Below are 22,078 nucleotides of genomic sequence, written 5' to 3' on the forward strand. Positions count from 1 at the left end.
TAAATACATTAAATATATTAAATAATTTAAATAATTTAAATACATTAAATACATTAAATACATTAAATACATTAAATAAATTAAAAAAAAAATATAAATTACATATAACAATTAATTTTATTTATTATTATAATATTTAAAATATGTAAAGTTTTTTATATAATATGTATTAATTTACTTTATTATTACTTTATTTAATTAAAAAACGTTATTTAATTAAAATATATTTAATTAATTAATGTTAAATTTAATATTTAAAAAATTATTATCGATATATTTATTTTATATTAAAATTATATTAAATTATAAAAAAGTTATATTAAATATTAAAATTTTTGTAATTATAAATATAATAAAAATGTTATAAAATTTACGTGATAAAACGCGGATTTTTTAATTTATTTAAAAGTTTTAAAATTTTAAAATAATATAATAACTATTAATGTTATTATTTTTTTTTATTAAAAAAAAATAAAAAAAAACGTTTAACGTTTTTTATGATTTTTTTAACTTTATTAATTTATGGTTTTATTTTTTAATTAACCATTAATTAATGTAAATATAATAAAATATTTATAATAAATAAAAAAAAAAAAAAAAAATAATACGAAATAAAGTTATTACGATAATTATTATTGTTATTTTAATAAATTTAAACCATAAATTTAAAATTATTTATAAAGTTATACTTTTTTTAACCACACTTTTTTTTAATTAATTAAACCTTAGAACAACTTTTTAAAACAATTTTGAATTTATGGTTTAAAATAGTTTTAAAACTTCGTATATTAAAAATATACGTTTAATTTTTTAAAATAATAATATTAATAATATTATTAAAAATAATAATATTAACGCGTTTTTATAATAAGTAATAATTGATTATATAATAATTATTAACTTTATTATTAAATTTATTAATTAAATTTATACGTTTTAAATTTTTTAAAATGTTAAATAATTAATATTAATTATAAAATTAATTATAAAACCGGTTATAACGTTAATTATAATAATAATTGTAATAATAATTATAATAAATGTTAAAATTTAATAAAAAAAATTAAAAGGTTTAAATAATAATATTATTAATTTTAAATTATTAAAATAAATAAAATTTTATATATAATTATAATTATAATTATAGTTATAATTGTAAATATTAATTGTAATATTAATTACGGTATTTTTAATATATTACGTGTAAAATGTTAAAAATTTTTAAACGTTAAAGTTTAATATATAAAAACGCGATGTTATATAAATATATAAAAAAAATAAAAAATTAAAAAAAATATATTATTAACTTTAAATTATTAAAATTAAAGTTATTTCGTATATTATTATAATATATTAAATTATTGTAAATATAATGTTTGGTTTTTTCATTATTAACAAAAACGTTAAAAACCTTTGCAACGTTATATAACCTTAAACCAGATATTTTCGAATGTTTTGTTTGTGATCTATAAGTATAAATATACGGACCACGCGTTGCGTGGCGCCTGTGGCGCCGGGGCGAGCAAAGCAAGCGGGCGAAGCCCGCCTCGAAAACAGGAGGCAACCCCGCTGGATTGCACAATAGCCCTGAGTTTACGTAATGCGCCAGTATTATCACGTGTCGCCACGTACGTGGCTAGCCCTGTGGCTAGTCTTGGCAAATCCCGTGACCAATCCCGTGACCAATCCCGTGACTAGCCCCGTAACCAGCTTTGTAACTGTCATTAACCTTAACCAATCTTGTGGCTACTTTTATGACTAACCTCGTAACCGTGACCAGCCTTATCCAATCTCGTGGCTAGCCTTATAACTAGCCCCGTAACCAGCCTTGTGGCCGTAACCAACCTTGTGGCCGTAACCAGCCCTATCCTGTGGCCATCCCCGTAACCAGCCCTGTAACTGTGGCCAGTCTCGTAACCAGCCTTGTGACCGTGGCTAGTCCTGTAACAGGCCTTGTGGCCGTGGCCAGCCCCGTAACCAGTCCCGTAATTAGCCTTATAGCCGTGGCCAGTCCTGTAATAAGCCTTATAGCCGTGACCAGCCCTATAGCCGTAGCCATCCCCGTGACCAGCCTTATAACTGTAACTAGCCTTATGGCTATGGCTGTGGCCGTAGCTAGCCCCGTAGCCAGCCTCGTAACTAGCCTCGTAACTAGCCTTATAGCCATAGCTAACCCCGTGACCAGCCCCGTAACCAGCCCCGTAACTAGCCTTATAGCCGTAGCTAGCCCCGTAACCAGGCCTATTGCCGTGGCTAGCCTTGTAACCAGTCTTATAACTGTGGCTAGCCCTGGCCAATCTTATAGCTAGCCTTGTGACCAGCTTTATAGCCGTGGCCAGTCCCGTAACCAGCCCCGTGGCTAACCCCGTGGCCGTGGCTAACCCTGTAACCAACCCGTAACCAGCCCTATAACCGTGGCTAGCCCTGGCCAATCCCGTGGCCATCCCTGTCATCAGCCTTATAACTGTGGCCAATCCTGTAACAGGCCTTATAACCGTGGCTAGCTTTATAGCTAGCCCTGTGACTAGCCCTGTGGCTGTAGCCAACTGTGTGGCTAGTCCTGTAACCGTGACCAATCCCGTAATTAGCCCTGTAACCGTGGCCAGTCTTGTAATAAGCCTTATAACCGTAGCTAGCCCCGTAACCAGCCCCGTGACAAGCCTTGTAACTGTGGCTAGCCCTAGCCAATCCCGTGGCTAGCCTCGTAATCAGCCCTGTGGCCGTGGCTAGCTTTATGGCTAACCTTGTGACCAGCCCTATAGCCGTGGCCAGTCCCGTAACCAGTCTTGTGGCTGTAGCCATCCCCGTGACCAGCCCTGTAGCCGTGGCCAGCCAGCCTTGTGGCTGTAGCTAGCCCTGTAACCAGCCCCGTGGCTAACCTTGTGGCCGTGGTTAACCGTACGGCTGTGGCTGTGGCTGTGGCTGTGGCTAGCCAGGTCAGGTCAGCATGCTTACATAATCACCATCCGCTGAAAAATCGACCAAAACCCCACTTTCTCCAAGATGCACCCAATCAACATCTACCGAATCGACCAGGATCCTTCCTATTCCGGTAATTCTCAAATCCCAAATAGGCAATTTCCATTTCCTAATCCGGACGAACTCCCATAGAAAAAAAATAAGAGGCAACCCCGCTGGATTGCACAATAGCCCTGAGTTTACGTAATGCGCCAGTATTATCACGTAACAATCACGTGCCGCCACACCCGTGGCTAGCCTTGGCCAATCCCGTGACCATCCCCGTGACTAATAGCCACATAGCCACATAGCCACGTAACCACATAGCCATACCACACACCAATCGCCAGGTCCACGATTCGATTCCTGGACCTCGCACCTGTCCCTTTTTTAACGCATTACTTCGCAGGCAAAAGTGCGGCGCTTTGCGCTGCACTTTTGCCTGCTACGTAAGCGGGTCGGTCTCCGCGTTTCGGCTTTGCCGAAACGCTCCGCCGACCCGGTATCCTATGGGCGGCCTTCGGCCGCACAAGCCACATCCCGGAGCCTTGTAGCTGTGGCTAGCCTTGGCTGTGGCCTTGGCTATAGCCTTGGCCTTGGCTGCGGCCGTGGCTGTGGCTTGTTATTCGCTCAAAACTCGACCAAAACTCCACTTCTTTCAAAATGCACCCAATCAACATCGACCAAAACCCCACTCTTTTCAGGATACACCCAATCAACATTCAATAAAATCGACCAAAACCCCACTTTCTCCAGAATGCACCCAATTAACATCTACCAAATCGACCAGGATTCTTCTTATTCCGGTAATTCTCAAATCCCAAATAGGCAATTTCCATTTCCTAATCCGGACGAGCTTCCATAGAAAAAAAATTCGACACAATAACCCTTCGTAAACTCAGGGCATATCGGGTCTGAGGTTACCTGAGATAATGTTATTGTACTGATTGATGATGTTATTGTATGGATTACGTATGTGGATGCTACCTAGAAAGAATTGCCTTTTGTGTGGGGAATAGTCACGTGTCACCACGTGACTATCCTTACGTAATGATATCCCATCAACGTCACTGAGAATCAAATTCGCTTGGGTCCCGAGAGTATTCAGCGCGGGGTAGGTCAGGTCCGTAAACATCCAAGACAGCTTGTGATCCCTGGAAGCCTAGGTCCCCCCTATAAGGTACAGCCAGACCGGTTCCCTGGGCGCAAAAGTCGACCCCCAATAACTTATTGCAACTCATGCCGTGAGACCTCCACAAACCGCCTCGCTGTCCGTTGAGGCTGTTGGTGTGCCCCCCTAGAAGACTATAAGGGTGGATTTCAATGTTACCTCGGCGCACCTCTAATCGATGTGGACGAGCAGCGTCAAGAGCACTGGCCCAGTAAAAGCCGTTGCCTCCCAGATACATGAGATTTTCGCCCCCTCTGGCAAAGGCGCTATAGGCGCCGTAGGACTCTAGAGTGGGATATTCGGGATGGGACCCTGCAATTACCGTATTGAATTCTTAGAGGGGATTGGCTCCATGGGCGTGCAGGTCGTGATCAGTCAGGGTCTAAGTTTGCTGAGATAAGGTAGGTAGCCCCTTTAGTGGGCGCAATCATATATAGATTCACACAGTAGAACATGACGTTCTAAGAATAGCCTATGAGTACCTAAGCCTGGTTTGTGCGCACGGTGGCCTTGACACCGGGGCAACTGGCTATGAGCCGTATCGGGGGCCCGGATTTGTAATTATCCGCTCTGGAACCCCCGTTCGGAATTTCGGGCACTTAGCACTATGCGACTACGGGCCCGGTTTCTAACTAGGTTAGTGATTCGGTAGTTCAGCCGGGCCAAGCTTGTTTTGTCGTATGCCTAGCACCAAAGCCCCGCATACCGTCGATACTTATTTCATTGTTAATCAAAACGTTGGACTAATTGGCAGGGAACTATTACAAATAAATAGGTACCAAGTAGTTATATGATTAGGTAGCTTTAGGTAATACATTTTGAATACTTAGTGTCAGGTACGATTTGTATAGGATGTCAAGTATTCGAACTGTTCTAATTGTATTACCTAACTATTAACACATACCGTTACGAGCCCCGGTCAAATTCTATAGAGTTGACAATTTTAGCTTAATATCCTCTTTTAAGCATCAGGGTTCATAAGTAGACCCGGGATGTTTATAATGAGACAACTATCGCTTTTCAATTGCAGTCGCAACTCATAAACTCTCTCAACAAGCCATGAGACTTCTGCTCGACTCTCTTCAAAACAGAGTCTTTAACTTTGAAAACAATAACCATCATGGTCGCGATAACAGACACTTTAATGCTGTCTACGGATAAGCCTGTGATGCCGCGCCTTGCAGCGTTGCTTGCCTGTCTTGTGAGACCACTCCCTAACTTACTGTAGAAGAATCAAACTCAACTGACCTGTAATACATAGGTGCTGGGATATATGATGTGGGCCGTCATATACAATCTCTTCTTTAGTCCCCTTCGTAAGGTTCCAGGCCCAATACTGTGGGCAATCTCACCCCTTCCCCAAGGTCTTACGCAATGTTTCGGGACGCCTCACAAAACGATTCTTGCGCTGCACCAAAAGTATGGTGATGTCGTGCGTACGGGACCCAAGTCAGTCTCTTTACTCAATCATGACGCATGGAGGCAAGTGTATGGCCATCGCAAGGCAGGACAGCCAGAAAATCCTAAAGAGCCCTCCTTCTTCCAAGCGATCTCCCATAGCGTTGTCGCCGCAGATTCCGAGAACCATACTCGAATTCGCCGGGTACTTGCTGGTGGGTTCTCTGCACAAAGCATGATCAAGCAAGAATCTCTGATCGGGGGTTACATCGATCTTTTCTTTGAGCGATTGAGGGAACACCATCTTAGCGGCAAGCCCATTGACGTGGTTAAGTGGTTCAACTACCTGACATTCGACGTGATTGGCGATTTGGCATTCGGAGAGCCCTTCGGTTGCCTGGAAAATTCGAATTACCACACCTGGGTTGCCATGGTATTTGAACAATTCAAGGAGATCCAGATGTTGGCGCAACTGCGACGAGCTTACCCAACCCTGAATGCCGCCATTAGCCCGATACTTCAAACGTTCGCTGCGAAGAAAATACGGGCGCACGACGAGTTGGTTGAGATCAAAGTTGATAAGCGACTGGCTTTACAGTCCGAACGACCTGACTTTATGGACGCCATGACCGCGCCAGGTCCAGATGGCAAACAGGTATGGGAATATTCTGTCGGTCCGGAAGACTTCCAATTCTTATCTTTGCCCTAGAAATTATCTCTCAAAGAACTGCAGCATAACGCGAGTGTCTTGATTGTGGCTGGTTCTGAGACGACTGCAACCACGTAAGTTACCGCTTTTGTTTCGAGGCCGCACTCTGACCGAAATTTATAGGCTATGTGGCATAACGTCCCTACTATGTGCGCATCCTCGAGTGCTGGCTAAACTTCGCGATGAGGTCTTGTCGGCATTTAGCACCGAGGCCGAAATCACTCTTGTCAGCGTCCAGAGACTCAAATACATGACGGCAGTCATTGACGAGGGTTTGCGAATCTATCCTGCGGCACCCGCTTCCGCGCCACGTCTGATCCACCAAGGAGGTGCTACAATCTGCGATACATATCTTCCCCAGGGCGTGAGTCACCAGACCTACTAGTATCGCAGCGATTGGGAACTAACTTCTCAACACAGACTATCGTGGACATCTGGCATTGGCCTATGTACCACAGCGAAAGTAACTTCGCCTTGGCAGAATCATTCATTCCTGAACGATGGCTAGGCGACCCACGGTTTGCGAATGACAACAAGGATGCTTTCCAACCCTTTTCCACTGGAGGACGGAACTGCTTGGGCAGGAAGTAAGTTTTAGAGCGAAGAAAGCGTATCCCTGTCTATGAAAAGTATTAACAATAATCTCTAGTCTTGCATACGCAGAGATGAGATTGATTCTGGCGAGGCTCGTTTGGAACTACGACATCTCGTTTGTCAACGAAGCAGATAAAGACTGGGTTAAGGACCAGCAGATGTGGGTCTTGTGGGATAAGCCACCCTTGAACATACACCTTGAACGTCGCAAGGACCAGTGAAGCAAGCCTGCATATTAATAGCAAGTGCCCCTACGTAAAGGGGTACGACTATTGTTGTTATCTAACGCCCGGGGGAACAGCTGATTGCTAGTCCACAGCCTCCTTAGGGGCATAAGGGGCGTGCTAGGCTAGTATTTACTATTTACTCTATGTAACAGTACATAGACACCTATCTAACAAATCGAGTCCAATGACATTATCGCCAAGGCCTTCCTAAGCTTTATTACGTGGGAATTCTCACACGACGGTCGATTATAAGCCAGTTTTAGCTAATAGCAAAAGACGTAACGTGTAGGTACTCTTCAATAATTTTACGAACAAAGGCTGCAACACTTCTGAAAACGCTCAGGATTAGAATTAACAGTTATCTACTTCCGAATACTTTAAACTTCGCTTTGCGATTATTTATACATCACGTCTTTTGACATTGGCCAAAATTGGCCTATTATCAACCACCGTGACTCAGACCACAATTATAGTCTGAGTTTACAAACAATAGGTATTCGCTGCTTCAAATCCTTTATACTGATCCCGAAGTTATTTAGATAAATGAAGTGTTTGAACGAGAAGTTGTGCAGGTATTCATGCTCCTGGTTACAATATAAATCGAAAGTAAAGCCCCCATATTAGATATATTCTCCCTGATTGAAGAATAGGGGCTCTTATCTCCGAAGGAAAAACAATTTAGTGAGCTTATCAACTCACTCTCTGCATACGTCATAAGAGTACCTAAACGGGCTCATATATATAAACCCTTGCTGGTATAATCCGTGGTGTACTTGAACGCTACCTTCTGGTGACTGCTGAAATGAGTTATCAAAGGGACTGCTGCTAGATACAGTACTAGACATATTAGCGAGGACATATATATATGCAAATCAGGCTTACCCTCTACCCATGAAGTTTTATTAGTTAATCAAGCCACCCATACGAGTCATATGCCGTTCCTTTCAGTGGTAACCAACTCCTATAGGCCCGATTTATAAGCTAGACTTCCAAATCATCGAAGCTTGAAGGGCGAAGTATGAGCTCGAAACTAGTTACGTAATTCTCGCGTTCTCGCAAAGACCGAATTTTTAGCCCACCCTTAGTATGTGAATATAAGAGAACTACCTCATTGGCTATTTTAGTTGACCAAGAAGCGTCAGTGGGTGGGAAGGAAGCAGGCCAGGATTCCGAATTGGGTAATTAATTAACTCCGATGCGTAGCGTATGAGTGTCAGTAAATTATGTCCATTAATCCCGATAAGGGATGTAGCTGTTAAGTCCGCTAAGGCTCCGAAACTCTAACATGGTAAGGAATGACTCGTAGAGCTTGAAAGCAAGACCGCTCCTAGAGTAGGTTAGAAACGCTACCCGCTAGGTACCGAAGAATAATATAAATAATGCTTGATCCCGCATATATAAAGTGAGACCAAAGCCTGCTTGTTTTACCTTCATCTACACAACGAAAGCTCATCATATCAAGCAAAATCAGCACTCCTTTCTTCGACTTGAACAGATAATAATCCCAGAAAGAGCCGACCTAAGTTGTCATGTCTCAGAGAAAGTACGTCAAGAAGGTTGCGATTGTTGGAGTAAGTGGCTACCTATCTACTTATAGGCCTATATCTTGTGTATCTGCTGTACTAGACCTTTACTAACCAGTCCTTCCTATATAATAGGCAACCGGAACGGTTGGATCATTCATCGTAGAAGAGCTTCTGAAGCTAGGGAAGCATGAGATTACTGCTATCACACGTAAGAGCAGCTCGGCCGCTAATTCCGTCCCTGAAGGGGTAAAGGTCGTCAAGGTGGACTACGACGAAGAATCAACATTGGTGAATGGATTAAAGGGTCAGAATGCACTTATTATTACCATGGACACGAGGGCTTCCCCAGATACGCAGTCAAAGCTTATTCGTGCTGCCGCCGCTGCTAACGTACCTTTCGTATTACCCAATGAATGGGGATGCGACATGGCAGACGAAGCCTTGGGAAAAGACGTCCTCATAGGGGATATTGAACTTTCCTCGCGAAATTTAGTCGAGGAGTTAGGCAAGAGTTCATGGATAGGTGTGGTAACGGGGTTTTGGTACGAGTATAGCCTCGGCTTTGGAAAAGAAACGTACGGTATGGAGTGGAAGACACGGACTTGGACATTTTTCGATAACGGCGAAACCAAGATGAACACCACTGTGGGTATAACCTATTAGCTTTCCCTTTGTCTACGGCATGCTAACAAGATCACATACAGACCTGGCCGCAGGTAGGAAGAGCCGTAGCCAAGCTACTCTCTTTGCCAATTGAACCTGAGAAGAAAGGGGTCCCGAACTTGTCGAGTTACAAGAACAAGTTTGTATACGTGTCTTCATTCCATCTTAGCCAAAAAGACATGTTCGCCGCTGTTCTCCATGCTACAGGGACCAAAGAGTCGGACTGGAAAATCGAGTACGAGGAAAGCGATAAGCGTTTCCAAGACGCGAGAAAACGACTGTTTGGTGGCGAGACGCTAGCCTACCCTCAACTTCTCTACAGTAGAGTCTTTCGGGACGGCTGTAACGACTTCGAGGGTAAATATGGAACCGTTGCTAACGATGTCCTGGGTCTTCCCGAAGAGGATCTTTATGAGGCCACTAAGCGTGCTATTGACCGTGCGGAAAAGGGTCTCAAGTACCACCAAACAAGGCACCAAGATAGGCACAATTGATGAGGAGATCCAAGTACTGGCAGGAATGTACACAGCTATATGGCATACACTAAATATGAGATTGCACGAGTGTTAGGCCTGTAGACGTATAAATATTCACTTAAAATACATGCAGTAATCCTAATGTGAATCCCTATGGGTCAATATTGGTGATTATTTTATCGCTTGCCCTATTCCAAGGACAGGGGGGAGATGCTCTCCTTATTCAGACTACCTATCCCTCCCGACGACCACCCTAAACGAGACCTAGACTCGCTTTACCAAAGACCAGCCCCGCCGACGGACCCATAGATACAAAGTTGGTTAAAGCATAATACATCTCGCCAGCTATCGTGCTGGGGTCGATTGGCATATGTGGCCAAGTCACAAAGAAGGAAAACCCAACCACAGAAATCATGGTGGTTAATACACCTACTGCCATCCAGAGGCAAACCGTATGTGCCCAGAATCTTTCGGTACATTTGTCCAAGGCGGTACTTAAAAGCAACGGGAGGATCTCGGATAAGATCGAGGTAGCACATACGAGCCCGAGATAGACGTCTCGGCGTCCGGGTGCCAGCGATGACCAAATGCCGGTAAAGGGGTTAGTTGATGGTGTTATATATGCGGCTTCTCCGTTATAAAGTCGTATCCGGTACAGTAGTTTATGAGGACTAAGAAACGCGACGGCTAGTGAAGCTTGTTAGCATGACAATCCAAAGACGGAAATAGTTCGTTGAACTCACCATAGAAGAACGATCCCCATATTATTGAGATCAAAACGCCAATCGTAGTGAACATAAACCGCACAACGCGCCATCTACCCATCATAAATTGTGTGTAGTCCTGGCCGTCCCCCGTAATGGTATATACCATTAAGCCGATCATCACACCACATAATAAAGCTAGGAAAAGTAGCCTCCCGGTCCATGTGAGGATAAAGAAGGGCATATAATCACCTTTCCTCCGCCGCCGAGAAGTTTTTCCCCCTGCAAAAGCTACTGACTTGCCACCCCCTCTCGAAGACTGTACCTCATTTGGGATGAGTAAACCATATTTAAGCTCCCCATTGTCTCTATAGGAGTCCAAAGTAAAGGACACCCCTGCCAATGCCTTGGTTACATATTCGTATGTTATCCGGCCGTTCTTTTCATGCAGGCGCCGCAATAGCAAGGTGCGAATTTCATTGTTCGCCGCAAGGTGTCCCATGTGGAATAAACTCCAAGGATTCCAACTTAATCCCGTCTTCCATTTTCGAAGCACAATCGCAGTTAGCCCGACGAGAACAGTCATAAAGGCTAGGAACGCCACGGCGACTTGGGCTGGCACTGGGTTGACACCAAGGGCCATGGTACAGACAGAGGAGTCTCCTCTTGGCCCCGCACAGTTCGGACCCCCTAGGATTATACGGACAGATTCGGAGGTCAGCGGGACCATAATCACACTTCCCAATACCAAAAGCCCGGTTAGGGTAAGGAGGCTTTCCCCATTTAGCAGTGAGCGAAAGCGTGCCTTGATGTTCCATATACTTGAGGTCTGAAAACATAGAGTGTCACGAGCTAGTGCCCCTCGAGTTGCCGTCAGTGCGTGGAATGGATGGTAGAGCCTTGCATTTTGGTCGATTATCCTGATCGGAATCGATACAGCAATCGCGATAAACGTAGGAATCATAAGGCCTAAGAAATATTTTCCGTTGGAAATGGGGACGATACTTAATGCCTTCTCACCTTTGGAGCTCGGCGAGACTTCCGAAGTTGGCGTTGCAAAAACCGTTGTTGTTAAAGATAGGGGGACAAGCTCAGTTTCTGTTAGGGTTGCTGCACCGTTCCCGTTAAAAAGGGTAGTTAGCATGGCAATTTCCGTAACCATAGATGTCTTAGTGGCCGTTGGATGACCAACATCGTCGTATAGAACCTCCGTAGATAGACCAAGATAATAATCCTGGGTTAATGTTGCCTGTCCTTGATAATCTGTTAGAGTCGTCTTACTTGGGTAGCGAAGCACGACCTGCGTCCCTGTGCGAGTAGGTTTTCCATGATCATCGTTATAGATGATTGTTTCCATAGATGCTTGTGCCAAGATGGTCTCCGTTCGAGTTGGGTTGCCATGGGAGTCCGTATATGTAGTAACGTACTTCGTGACTGAAGCATCCAGTTCGGCTTTTATCCCCTTGACGAAAGTAGTTATGAAAGCTACGCCATCTCGAGTAGTCGAAGTAGTTATTGTTGTAGTTATAGGCGGAGGCGGTGACGGCCCCTCAGGAATATTAGTAATCGTTAGGAAAGGCTCCGGTAATCCAGTCTCTGTCGTTTTAGATATCGACGGTGGTGGTTGCGATGTCCGAGTTGGGATGTTACCTGCAGTCGTGCTAGACGGAGATGTTGTTACAGCTTGAGATTTAGAATATGTTGAAGACGAAGATCCTGAGGTGTACCTAGTGTTACTAGCCATCGTGCTAGTTGTTATGGATGTCTTTTCGCTAGTCAAGCTGCTAGAAGACGCGGGTTTTGTTTGTGTTGACGGACCACTTGGGGACTCCCCTGTAGTTTTAATTGGAGTAGTTGTACTCGAAGATTGTATGTTAGACGAGCTGATTGGCAGACGTGTAGTAGTCCCTGGGGGTTCTGTCGCGGTTCCAAGAGACCCCGTTGAGGTCGAAAATGGAAGGCCTGTGGTTGAAGCTGGAGGTGGGTTCGGTTTAGTTACGCTAGATGAAGTCGTCGTCGGCGGCGGCGGCGGTGGTGGTGGTGGTCGCGTGGGTATCGTTGTCGTAGGGCCTGTCCAAGTAGGATCGGGACCTGTGGATGACGTCAATGTAGGTTCTGTCTCTGTTGGATCGGCGCTAGTAGGAGGGTCTGGCGCTGTCGGCCGCGAGGACGATGATGGTGTGGAAGGCATAGAAGTTTTATCAGAACTTGTAAGCTGTGAAGTAGGTGGATCTAGTATTGGAGGTTGACCTGAATGGTCTGGACGGCCTGGATGATTTGACGTAGGCCACGGCCACTGATTCCCCGGCGATGAACTTTCATGTGGTCCCGTAGGATCCTGTGTTCCTGGTAATGTAACCGATGACGAGGACTTTAGTGTAGACGATGGAGCTGGTGGAACTGGTGGTATAGGTGGTGTAAAGGGAGGTGATGGAAAAGATTCAGATGAAGAGGTGATTGATGGTAAAGGCGGAGGAGAAACTTTCGAAGTCGATGTTGGACGCGACGGTTGGGGCCCTGACGGCGGAGTTATAATTGGTACCGTTGATGTTGATATCTCAGTTGTTGTCCCTCCTCCTACTGGAGGTACTGTTGTTATTTGTGATGTTAAACTTGAGGATGGTGTAGCCTCGGGAATGGTACAAGACGTAACTTCAGTAAGTGTAGGTATGGTTGTCACCGGCCTAGTTTCGTTCTGGCGTTTGAAATGAGCTAGATTGCTAGGGGCATGAATCTTAATTTCAGAGTTGAGTCGATGGTAGATTTTCGTAGTGTGTTCGTATTGTTGAGAGAATGGGTTAACCCCTGAATCATTTGGAAGACATTGAATCGCAACTTCAGCTAACACAATAAGGATAGCTAGAGTTAAGGAAAGGACAACTAAAATCGTCCCTCTTAAGAAAAGGGGTTTATAGTTCCTTTTCTCATATTTATCTTCTTCCTCGGTCCTCCCTTCAGATCCACAGTAGCTTATGCCATGGCAATTATCATCAACAGGAAGTCCCCCAGAAGAGAGGTAAGGGGCCACGGGTTCAGAAAGAACTTCCAGCCCGAGACCAGCTCTAGCACTTGATATTGGTGAGAGACCTGTAGCTTCAGGGCCGTAATATCCATCGCAATACTCCACGTACCCTCCAATGTTCACTTCATCACGCCTTAGCGGTACATCTAAATAATCACCACCGATGAGTGATGAATCTGAAAAAGCGGGCGAGGTACGGGTGCTTTCTTGATCCTTTTCTTGCTGTATAGTGCTTTGTCGAAGTACCTGCTGCACCTGGCTGCGAAAATGGCTTTTTGGTGTCCATTTCCGATGTGGTTGTTGTTCGCTAACATGTTCCTCTTGTGGAATCGGGGCGAACTCACTGCGGCGGACACCAGACATCCTTTCATTGAGTAAAAGCGGTTCAAAATCTTGCCATATGTCGTGAATAAGGTTGCTAAGCGGAATCTTGGAGATCCCACGACATGGCGAGGACTTAAACAATGCTTTGAGCCCTTAGCAGTAATCCGCAAGTTGGTACACAGCGGTGTGGCTTAGAGGAGATATAATAATACCCCTCAGCAAGGTTACAACTTGGCGATTTGATGCCACTGTAATGGTGCGGTTCTTCGAAAGAGGGTGTGATAGTAATATAGTCAAGGAATATGAATGGTTCATGATCCTAGATCGAGATGCAAGCTGACTAGTACAGCCAATAGTCGCATCGTGCACTTGTGCAGCCTGCCTTATATAGCCCCAACATGCATGTAAATTCCCATAATGGGTAACACCAGTTCTCGATTTAGTTTCGCAGCCCTCACCAGCGACAATACCTAGATTTCACTCATAAGATTTTTGGCGAATTATGAAGCTAGGTACCTACCTATTAATAGTCTCAGTAAGTTAGATTCAAAATACTAGCGCCATTTTACATTATGGAATTGTTCTTAATTTCATCCCTGTATAGCTCAGGCCTATTTTCATTGCGATGTCGATAGTTCTTCCACCCATAACTCGCTTAAGTCCCTCAAAAAGCGCCACCTTTCGCCTGCGAGAATGGACATGTTGCTACTCCCTTACCCCTAATGATCTGTACATTTGCAATCATGTCCTCAGACCCCTTGCCGTTCTGCGGTTCTGGCCCAATTGTCATCAAGTCATAGCCTTGGGGGATATACCGGTCTCCCCCCGAGCCAGGCAATCTCCCACCAAGCAGCTTGATGAGGAAGGCACCAGGTCCCCAAATTGACCAAAATGTTGGTCTTACATACCACGGCTGCAAGGTTTTCCGTTCGAAATTATATAGCCCAGTCTTCGGGTTCGGTAAATCGTCGACCATCTTCACGGGGAGGGAAGACGGACGCGGTAGTGCCGCGTACCGAAGGAATACTATTCGAATATTGCGAACTATGGCCAGGAGAGACGAGAGAATCGGGCCAGGTGCCTCCAAACTGCAAAACTTCCCTATTAATATTCTTGATGTCCCAATATACTTCAGCTCAACGGTTAGGGTGTTCTTGATAAACTTACCAGAGGCTCGTCCTCATAACGTCGTCTAGGTTATCCGCTAAAACCTTCCTCAAAGTTGTCCTGACGACTCCAGGCAAAGTTGCGACAGCTGAATCAACATATACCCTAACATACTGGTCGTTTGTTGGTGTGGCCATTGCCACATCTTCCTCATATCGGACTGTCCAGTCTCTCAGCTCCCTCGCGAAATGTAAACCATCTTTCCACCCTTCTACGCTTGACGGTAATGGGGTGAATGGTATCTCCATATCTTCTCCCAGATTCTTGTGGAAAACACCAGCGGCGCACACCTCGACGTCAGTCAACTTGCGCCATTCTTCTCTATTCACGACATTTAAGATCTCAGCAAGACCGTCACCGAGAGTGTGGAGCAGATCGGGGTCAGTGATTTTGGCGGCGCGTCGGTAACGTGAATGGCTACAGGACAGAAGATTAGCAAATGAAGGGAGTATACTTTTTAAAGATATTCAGCTGTCATGATTACAGGTAGTTCACCCTTGCCACGGCCATAGCATAACGCTCCGAGTCCCGACGCTTGGACTGTGATTCTCGAAGAAGAACCTCAGTGTCGACGGAGCGCCTCCCTGCGTTACGTTTGGCGTTTTGACCTGTGACGGCGAAGAGTTTAGACATGGTCGGGATGCCTCCAGCCTGAAAGTAATTATATCGTTAGCTATCTGAGGCATCATAAATGTCAACGAATGGCTCAACATGTCGAGAAACCTACTTTAAGCAGTGCAATCTTGCGAGCTTTTGCGAATGCGTACGGGAATTCGAGCTCTTGCAGCTGCATCATGATTTCATAGGCTTCTTCGGTAGTCATACTCGAGAGAGGCCGGTTTCCTTTCACAAAAGGGGCTTCAATGTCCGATTTCCGGCGGTAACGAAGGTATCTGACAATCAACAAGTAGCCAGCCAGGCAAATTCCCAGTAAGGAATAACTGTGCCATGATGGGTGACCAAATGTGAGGTTGTTGATAGCTGCTCCCGAAAAAAACATAGTCCAGTCTATTTAGTCATTTACTCTTAGTGCTATGAGACTGAGTTAACTCACACTCCATCATCCACACTTATATCTATTAATTATCTCTTCTCCACTAGCGATGAATGTTGGGGAATCCGAAAATCAACCCCTCATCTAACGGCAAGCATTTCCAATTGCATTTCAAGAAACTCAACAGAAAACAGCCGAGGCACAGCCTTATCAGGCCCCAATTAAAACATACCTGTAGATCAACCTCCGGAATAGTCGAGTCAACAGCAAGTATTTTCACGTTAGCCTTGACATTCTTCCATAAAGCATTGTGAAACTATCCAATGTCACAGGGATAAGGTATATAATGATTAATCAGTTACGGTCACTATAACCAATAAACTAATGAGAACGCTCGGCACTTAAAACGTCTTCGGATTCACATGTCGTATTATATTCTTCTATAATTGCCGCTGGCGAATTGCGTTAAAAACCTCGGGTGTTAAGTGATAGGTTGACTGTAACGCTCTCGAGAAGCGTGACGTGGAAAACATTGTGTATTGTGAAAGAGGTCTATGTTGCAGACAGACATGCTGCATGCGATGCTATTGCCTCGGGGATAATACATTTATTATGTAACAGTCGTCAGCAAGGAGTGTTAAACTTGGGGCTTGTAACGCTTCCTTGACATGATCTCACTCAATCATGTGAAAACAACCGTCAGATTGCGAATGGCTAAGATCTCTGTAGTAAACTAGGTACTCTTCCTGGTTGGCCTAAACTTGGAGATGTGTTTTAATTCTTAGGGTGGAATGTTCTGTTATGTCACCTTGGCAGTCGTAGCATGGCTGCAGACGATCTTGAAGTTGGGCACAGGAAAACTGTTAACATGCCTATACCACCCGTCTAATACACCGAGGTAGTTCCTATATCGCGATAGAACGAGACTCAAATTCCACTATACGTAGCACAAATGCTAGAAGGTGTGTAGTACTAGCCTACGGAGCAGCGGTTTTGTATCTCAACACCCTAGAAATAGGAGCACTCTAGAGAAAAATAAACCGTTGAAGCCAGGCATGACACTGGTTATCAGACAATACTGAGTAGGTAGGTAATTATAGTTGCTCGCAAAATTGGTCAAGCCATTTTTAGGGTCGGATGTTTCTTCCTATATCACTACTTAGAAGCCTTAGGTACCTACTCAAGGAATAGGCTGCTTATGGGCGAAGTCTAGTCCTTGAAGAAAGAGTAGACCAGATATTCAGAACAGATCATAAAAAGTACCTAGGTAGTCATGTATCAGATATTTGCTTTGAGTTTGCCGTCAGCCTGGCGTGTGAAATCCCTTTCCCCAGCATTCCACCAGGGCCAGAAAGGAAATTCATTCTCATCCATCGCCCCGCTAAACTGCGGCTTCCTCTTCTTCATGAAACTCTTCACCCCCTCCATGTTATCCCTCGAACCGACAATAGAGATGAAGACCCTTGAATCCAGCACATGGGTGTCTTCCGGCGTAGCAGGGCAGTAGAGCATCATATCCCGGATTAGCTTTGTGCTGGCTACCGAAGTGTTCTCCGCGATGTCGGTTGCAAGGTCAATTGCGTACGAGACCGTCTCCTGAGGAGTGGGGAGAAGCTTCGAGAACAGCCCACTGACCAGAGGATCCGATGCGAGATAAGTAGAACCCGTGGTGGCGAGGTGCATAGCGTTTGACAGCCCAACAAGGCGAGGCAGGAAGAACGCGCTGCATGATTCGAGCGTTAGTCCTCGTCGGGAAAAGGGGAGTGCTACTTTTGCGCCTGACCAAGCGACGCGGATTGTGGCAGGGAGTGTGATAGTAAGGCCAAAGCCAGCAGCAGGACCGTTTAAGGCGACGACGGTAGGCTTAATGCACCTTGTTATGGCCAGAGCGACACGACCACCTCTATTCCCGCTTAGCTGTGGTGATCGAGTAGAGGCAGCTAGGACAGTGTGACTTACTGGTCCCTAAACCTGTTGATTGACTCTTCGCTCTCCTTGTGCGCAAGTAGGCCGGCGAAACCAACCTCCAAGTCAGCTCCAGCACAGAAGGCGGGGCCAGCACCGGTGAGGATGACGGCGCGGACCCGCTCGTCGGTATTAACAAGATTATAGACGCTCTCGACCTCAGTCAGCAGATTCTCAGTCACGGCATTGTACTTCTCGGGGCGGTTGAAGGCTAAGATGAGAACTTTGGTTGCAGTTGTGGAATTAGCAGGGACGTGAGAGACGGTGATGTCTTTGAAGGGAAGCGATGAGTAGGAGGCCGGGGGAGTAGTGGTGGAGCTCATCTTGATGACGACTATAATAACGTGGTAATATCAAGTTCGGCAGCCTAGCCAAAACTTCAACTAAGTTTCGTTTAGAAAAGCGTCTCGCCCAGTGGCCATATATGAAGTTAAGAGATTCAAGACATCGGATTATCGATACACCTCTTCATGAATGTTTATTTGTTTCTTATGATACATAACTAACACCAAGTTTCTAAACAACTAGGTACTCATACTGTCATATCGAGCCAATCCAGCCTGGGGGTGAACTTGTGATAACCCGTCCGTGCTTCGTCAGCTCACCTCACGGAGACTGATTCGCTATGTTGGACAGCCCTTCCATAGTGGCCGACGGAGGAGAGTGCCGAGGTATCTTATAGAGCCGTCATGTGAAAACTACGCCAAGTAATACATACCCAGAACTCGTCTTCATCCCATCGAATCGGCCTGTATCTAACTTGGCCCCGTCACCGGCACTTCGGATTGCATAAATAACCACGACCAAACCGCTCCCGGTGTTCCGGGTTCAATGGTGGGGCCCAAATAAGGAATACCTATACCAGGGCCTGTGTAAGTGGAGGAGGTACTTTACGAAGAATGATAGCCAATCAAAGCTTTACTTCAAGATGCATAGATTCATTGACACTACCTAAGGTAGGTCTAGGACCCTTAGCGGCTGTTCCCGCTAGAGACAACTATTTCTTAAGGGCTGAAATTAGGGCGTAGCTCGAGTCGATCTTTTTGACAAGCCGAGGCTTCTGAATCTTGCATGGAGGAGTTAGAATACTTTCAACAAATCACTGACCAACGGATCCCAACAAAAATTGATCTTGTTTGAGGGCTATCTAGAGACGTGTAAGGTTGTACTTTGATATCCACATCTCGTCTCCCGTGCTCAGATCTCGGCACCCAGCACCGTCACACAACTTTATTCATTTCTCAAGAAGCCTGGGTAGTTAAGAACTACGGGAAGTGTCTAGAGTACTCTGGTCTCATATGGGCACGTTGTGATGTCGTACCTCATCTTCAAAACCTTGGCGGTGGCCTTTGTTCTGACGAACATGGAGAGCTTCTAGTTTGTAAGCCAACCCCTTTCCATCGTACATCGCTCAGCCTTAAACCCACTTTATCCGGTCTAGGACCCGCAGCCAACTAATCTAATCCAATCTAGGCCCGTTTCCTTCACGCCTTCGTCCGCCGTCTTACTGACTCTGCCCCGGATAAGCACCTCTCTCCGCGCTAATGGGTAAAATAGCAAGGGAATCACCGGTTCTATAAACAAGGCCGTCTAGAAGGAGTATCCAAATGTGTTTCTTTTTCCGCTCAATATTGAGATATTTCGCGAGAGGCCGGAGCATCAGCCGCAAGGCGTCGAGCTAGAAACTCACGGGTGCTGCTATTTGACCCGTAAAGAAGTGTCAAAGGTGTGTCTTCTACAGCCGGCGTTGAGTTTACTGTCACGCCTGAAGATTGGGTACTGTACTCAGTCTAGGGCAGTCCTCCGAGGCGACACTCAAGATGAGTAGGTGTGAGACCGTCGCGGAGCACGGCCCCCATATGCATGTCCTTAAGCTTGATAGTTAAAGTCTGGCTGATCTTGATGATGTATGTAAGCCAGATCAAGAACAAAGTCAAAGTTCTACGAGAGCATTGCCATCATGAGCAAAGCCTCCTACCAGGCAAAGGGCGTCCAATACAGGCTTGCACCCTGTTTCAAAAGGGCTTCCAGCAGTTCGGGAGCTCCTTGTTCAGACGATTTAATTCATCATCGAGCGTTCGTTCAGAACGAAACACCCCGGTAGTGTCTCCAAATACAGAAGGGTCAGCCTGCGACTTTGCAATGGGATTGATGAGACCTCTTCTTGTTTTTTATAGCATACTTTCCTCTTGCCATAGCTTTTCCCAACGCTTTGACTCCCTTCTGCACCTTCTTGTACTCTTCTGGGTGGTTCAGAAGCTGGTGAAAGGAAAATGAAAGTAGTCCTGACGTAGTTTTGTGACCAGCAATGAGGGAAGTTGCTAAGAAGGCTGTCCATGATGCTTTCGTAAATCATTCGCTGTCCTGTCTGGTGGTCTGTTACGTTCAGTTGAGATTATGACAATGTTCCTCCTAAGAAAACGTAATCGGTAGATTTCTATACATGAAAAAGATCTTGCCTTATTAAAGCAAATTAAATTGTTTCCTAGTTGCAATGTCGGTAGCTACAATTCTAAAGCTCGATAAGAAACCAAAGGCCTTGTTACTATCCGTATCAACCAGAACCACAGTCACAATAATCACGTCCAATAAGTCTACGATTGTTGGGAACTCGAGCGCCCTCCTCCGGGCCGGAATTTAGATGACGCGGTGAGGCGCAAGGAGGCGTTCGTTATTATGTCGAATCTTTAGCAAACGCGTGAAACTATACGTATGCGTCGATATGGTGATAAGGGTGACGTGCCTCGGGGGTTAGGTAGGGTTACTTCAACAGCCGAGGTACGACTACTAATATAGTATTATGTAGTCCGGAACTATGCTTTCCCAACCTCATACATTGTGATTGGCACAACCAATACCTCGAGTCTACAGTTATTATTTCTCATCGTCGTTAGAACTAACTATTTATCATAAAGTTGCCTATACGACCATAAAATGGAGCAGAATTCTTCCCTAGCCGAGGCAACGCATCATTTCAAGTCAACACCATGGTGCGCCGCTCTTCTTGAGCGTCCTGGTGTTATTACATTCACCCCCACCTCTCGATTGCTAGAGGATCCTACCGGTAATTCTCCAACTCAAGACCAATTATTTCGGAAGACGCTCAATAATGCCGACACTGTGCCACACTGCATCGGCTTTTACCATGACCCGGTTTCCTCTAATTTGGATATAGAGGAAAACCCTTCTACCTCGTTGATCCCATCCTCACAGCTTGGCCCGAAACTTTTGATCAACTCTGCATCCCTAATTTTCGACCTATGTCCAGGTGTGAACGGATATAATGGGACAGCCCACGGCGGATTCATTAGCTCCCTGATAGATGAGGCAATGGGGAGTCTTATTTTTATCAATCATCAAGTTCAGACGCGTGAAGAGGCACAGGGGCGACGTTTGCCACGAGGCGTTTTGGATTTGAATAACGTCCGATTCTTTACTGCGAGCATGACTGTGCGGTTTCTGAAGCCTCTACCTACCCCACAAACTGTCGTCGTGACAGCATCTCTTAACAGAATAGAGGGGCGTAAAATGAGTTTAGACGTAACGGTCAAGGACAAACACCAGGTAGAGTTTGCAAGATGTGATGGGCTCTGGATGTCGTTGCCGAAAGAGAAGATGTGATGGATAAGTAATAAACTCAGTGATTGCAATCCTGTCAGGATTCTAGATGAGACATCTAGAACAAAGTACATGTTCAGTACCTATGTATAGACGTAGACTCTCGTAGCTAGGTTAGAGTTCCTCGCGGAACAACGAAGTTGTTTCCATGCCGTTTGGTTCCACCCCGTGACAAATCCCAGGAATTGAATCCCCCAAGAATTCGGTTACCATATATCTCAGCTATCAGTAGCTAGGTACCTAGGTACTTACTTTGAACTACCTTTTGTTACCCCCATTGGTATCTCTGTAGGCCAAATAGTCTATTTGGTATATGTTGAAGTAGATATTAGTCAACAATTACTAGTTGCTTGGTGGCTAGACTGATATCGTCTAGCGAGCATTCCTCGGCCTCAAGGGATTACACGGACCCGCTATGACTGGATAGAAAACATAAATTTCGTTTCGTCTGTTCCAGGGGCGACGGATGGACCTTCTAAGTTCCAATACCTTATTGCAGAAGCTAAAAGGGGCAACTTTAACTTTGACGACCTGATGGACTATAGACCACTGCCTCAGAAAT

General features: G+C 45.1%; 7 protein-coding genes across 7 annotated transcripts; 3 read left to right on the forward strand and 4 right to left on the reverse strand.

The window, feature by feature from the left end:
* Positions 1-1,362: 1,362 nt before the first annotated feature.
* F4817DRAFT_9595 (uncharacterized protein) lies at positions 1,363-2,985 on the reverse strand. The gene is made up of 2 exons (XM_049308093.1): positions 1,764-2,985; positions 1,363-1,710 (listed from the first exon to the last, which is right to left on the reverse strand). Exons 1-2 carry the CDS (start codon positions 2,451-2,453, stop codon positions 1,615-1,617), a joined length of 786 nt encoding a protein of 261 aa, XP_049164014.1. The 5' UTR covers positions 2,454-2,985; the 3' UTR covers positions 1,363-1,614.
* Positions 2,986-4,983: 1,998 nt separating this feature from the next.
* Positions 4,984-7,302, forward strand: F4817DRAFT_322734 (cytochrome P450 monooxygenase). The gene is made up of 6 exons (XM_049301444.1): positions 4,984-5,330; positions 5,391-6,182; positions 6,237-6,310; positions 6,360-6,600; positions 6,657-6,823; positions 6,886-7,302. The coding sequence occupies exons 1-6, from the start codon at positions 5,250-5,252 to the stop codon at positions 7,049-7,051; spliced, it is 1,521 nt and encodes a 506-aa protein (XP_049164015.1). The 5' UTR covers positions 4,984-5,249; the 3' UTR covers positions 7,052-7,302.
* Positions 7,303-8,586: 1,284 nt separating this feature from the next.
* Positions 8,587-9,740, forward strand: F4817DRAFT_363141 (NAD(P)-binding protein; the record flags this gene model as incomplete). Its single annotated transcript, XM_049306613.1, has 3 exons — positions 8,587-8,628; positions 8,716-9,228; positions 9,288-9,740. 3 exons carry the CDS (start codon positions 8,587-8,589, stop codon positions 9,738-9,740), a joined length of 1,008 nt encoding a protein of 335 aa, XP_049164016.1.
* A 235-nt stretch (positions 9,741-9,975) lies between these two features.
* On the reverse strand, positions 9,976-11,783 carry F4817DRAFT_355637 (uncharacterized protein; the record flags this gene model as incomplete). The annotated part of the gene is made up of 3 exons (XM_049305679.1): positions 9,976-10,409; positions 10,466-11,395; positions 11,432-11,783. The coding sequence occupies 3 exons, from the start codon at positions 11,781-11,783 to the stop codon at positions 9,976-9,978; spliced, it is 1,716 nt and encodes a 571-aa protein (XP_049164017.1).
* Positions 11,784-14,143: 2,360 nt separating this feature from the next.
* On the reverse strand, positions 14,144-16,352 carry F4817DRAFT_322738 (uncharacterized protein). Its single transcript, XM_049301445.1, has 5 exons — positions 15,994-16,352; positions 15,667-15,920; positions 15,424-15,590; positions 14,940-15,356; positions 14,144-14,860 (listed from the first exon to the last, which is right to left on the reverse strand). The coding sequence occupies exons 1-5, from the start codon at positions 16,001-16,003 to the stop codon at positions 14,437-14,439; spliced, it is 1,272 nt and encodes a 423-aa protein (XP_049164018.1). The 5' UTR covers positions 16,004-16,352; the 3' UTR covers positions 14,144-14,436.
* Positions 16,353-17,211: 859 nt separating this feature from the next.
* Positions 17,212-18,221, reverse strand: F4817DRAFT_355639 (ClpP/crotonase; the record flags this gene model as incomplete). The annotated part of the gene is made up of 2 exons (XM_049305680.1): positions 17,212-17,836; positions 17,893-18,221. The coding sequence occupies 2 exons, from the start codon at positions 18,219-18,221 to the stop codon at positions 17,212-17,214; spliced, it is 954 nt and encodes a 317-aa protein (XP_049164019.1).
* Positions 18,222-20,636: 2,415 nt separating this feature from the next.
* F4817DRAFT_322745 (HotDog domain-containing protein) lies at positions 20,637-21,623 on the forward strand. Its single transcript, XM_049301446.1, has one exon. It carries the CDS (start codon positions 20,833-20,835, stop codon positions 21,517-21,519), a length of 687 nt encoding a protein of 228 aa, XP_049164020.1. The 5' UTR covers positions 20,637-20,832; the 3' UTR covers positions 21,520-21,623.
* The last annotated feature ends 455 nt before the right edge of the window (positions 21,624-22,078 follow it).

Source organism: Daldinia loculata, assembly GCF_022478755.1.
Source record: "Daldinia loculata strain CBS 113971 unplaced genomic scaffold F4817scaffold_1, whole genome shotgun sequence".
NCBI lineage: Eukaryota > Fungi > Ascomycota > Sordariomycetes > Xylariales > Hypoxylaceae > Daldinia > Daldinia loculata.

What these genes read in the sequence shown, in the direction of transcription:
- F4817DRAFT_9595 (XM_049308093.1), bottom strand. Translation starts at nt 2,453, where the DNA reads ATGACAGGGATGGCCACGGGATTGGCCAGGGCTAGCCACGGTTATAGG. An exon ending in AGGCTGGTCACGGTTACGAG is followed by an intron (nt 1,711 to 1,763) that starts GTTAGTCATAAA and finishes ACAGTTACAAAG; the next exon opens with CTGGTTACGGGGCTAGTCAC.
- F4817DRAFT_322734 (XM_049301444.1), top strand. Translation starts at nt 5,250, where the DNA reads ATGGTCGCGATAACAGACACTTTAATGCTGTCTACGGATAAGCCTGTG. An exon ending in ATACATATCTTCCCCAGGGC is followed by an intron (nt 6,601 to 6,656) that starts GTGAGTCACCAG and finishes TTCTCAACACAG; the next exon opens with ACTATCGTGGACATCTGGCA. An exon ending in CGGAACTGCTTGGGCAGGAA is followed by an intron (nt 6,824 to 6,885) that starts GTAAGTTTTAGA and finishes AATAATCTCTAG; the next exon opens with TCTTGCATACGCAGAGATGA.
- F4817DRAFT_322738 (XM_049301445.1), bottom strand. An exon ending in GCAAGATTGCACTGCTTAAA is followed by an intron (nt 15,591 to 15,666) that starts GTAGGTTTCTCG and finishes AATTACTTTCAG; the next exon opens with GCTGGAGGCATCCCGACCAT. An exon ending in GTGGCAAGGGTGAACTACCT is followed by an intron (nt 15,357 to 15,423) that starts GTAATCATGACA and finishes TCTGTCCTGTAG; the next exon opens with CCATTCACGTTACCGACGCG.
- F4817DRAFT_322745 (XM_049301446.1), top strand. Translation starts at nt 20,833, where the DNA reads ATGGAGCAGAATTCTTCCCTAGCCGAGGCAACGCATCATTTCAAGTCA.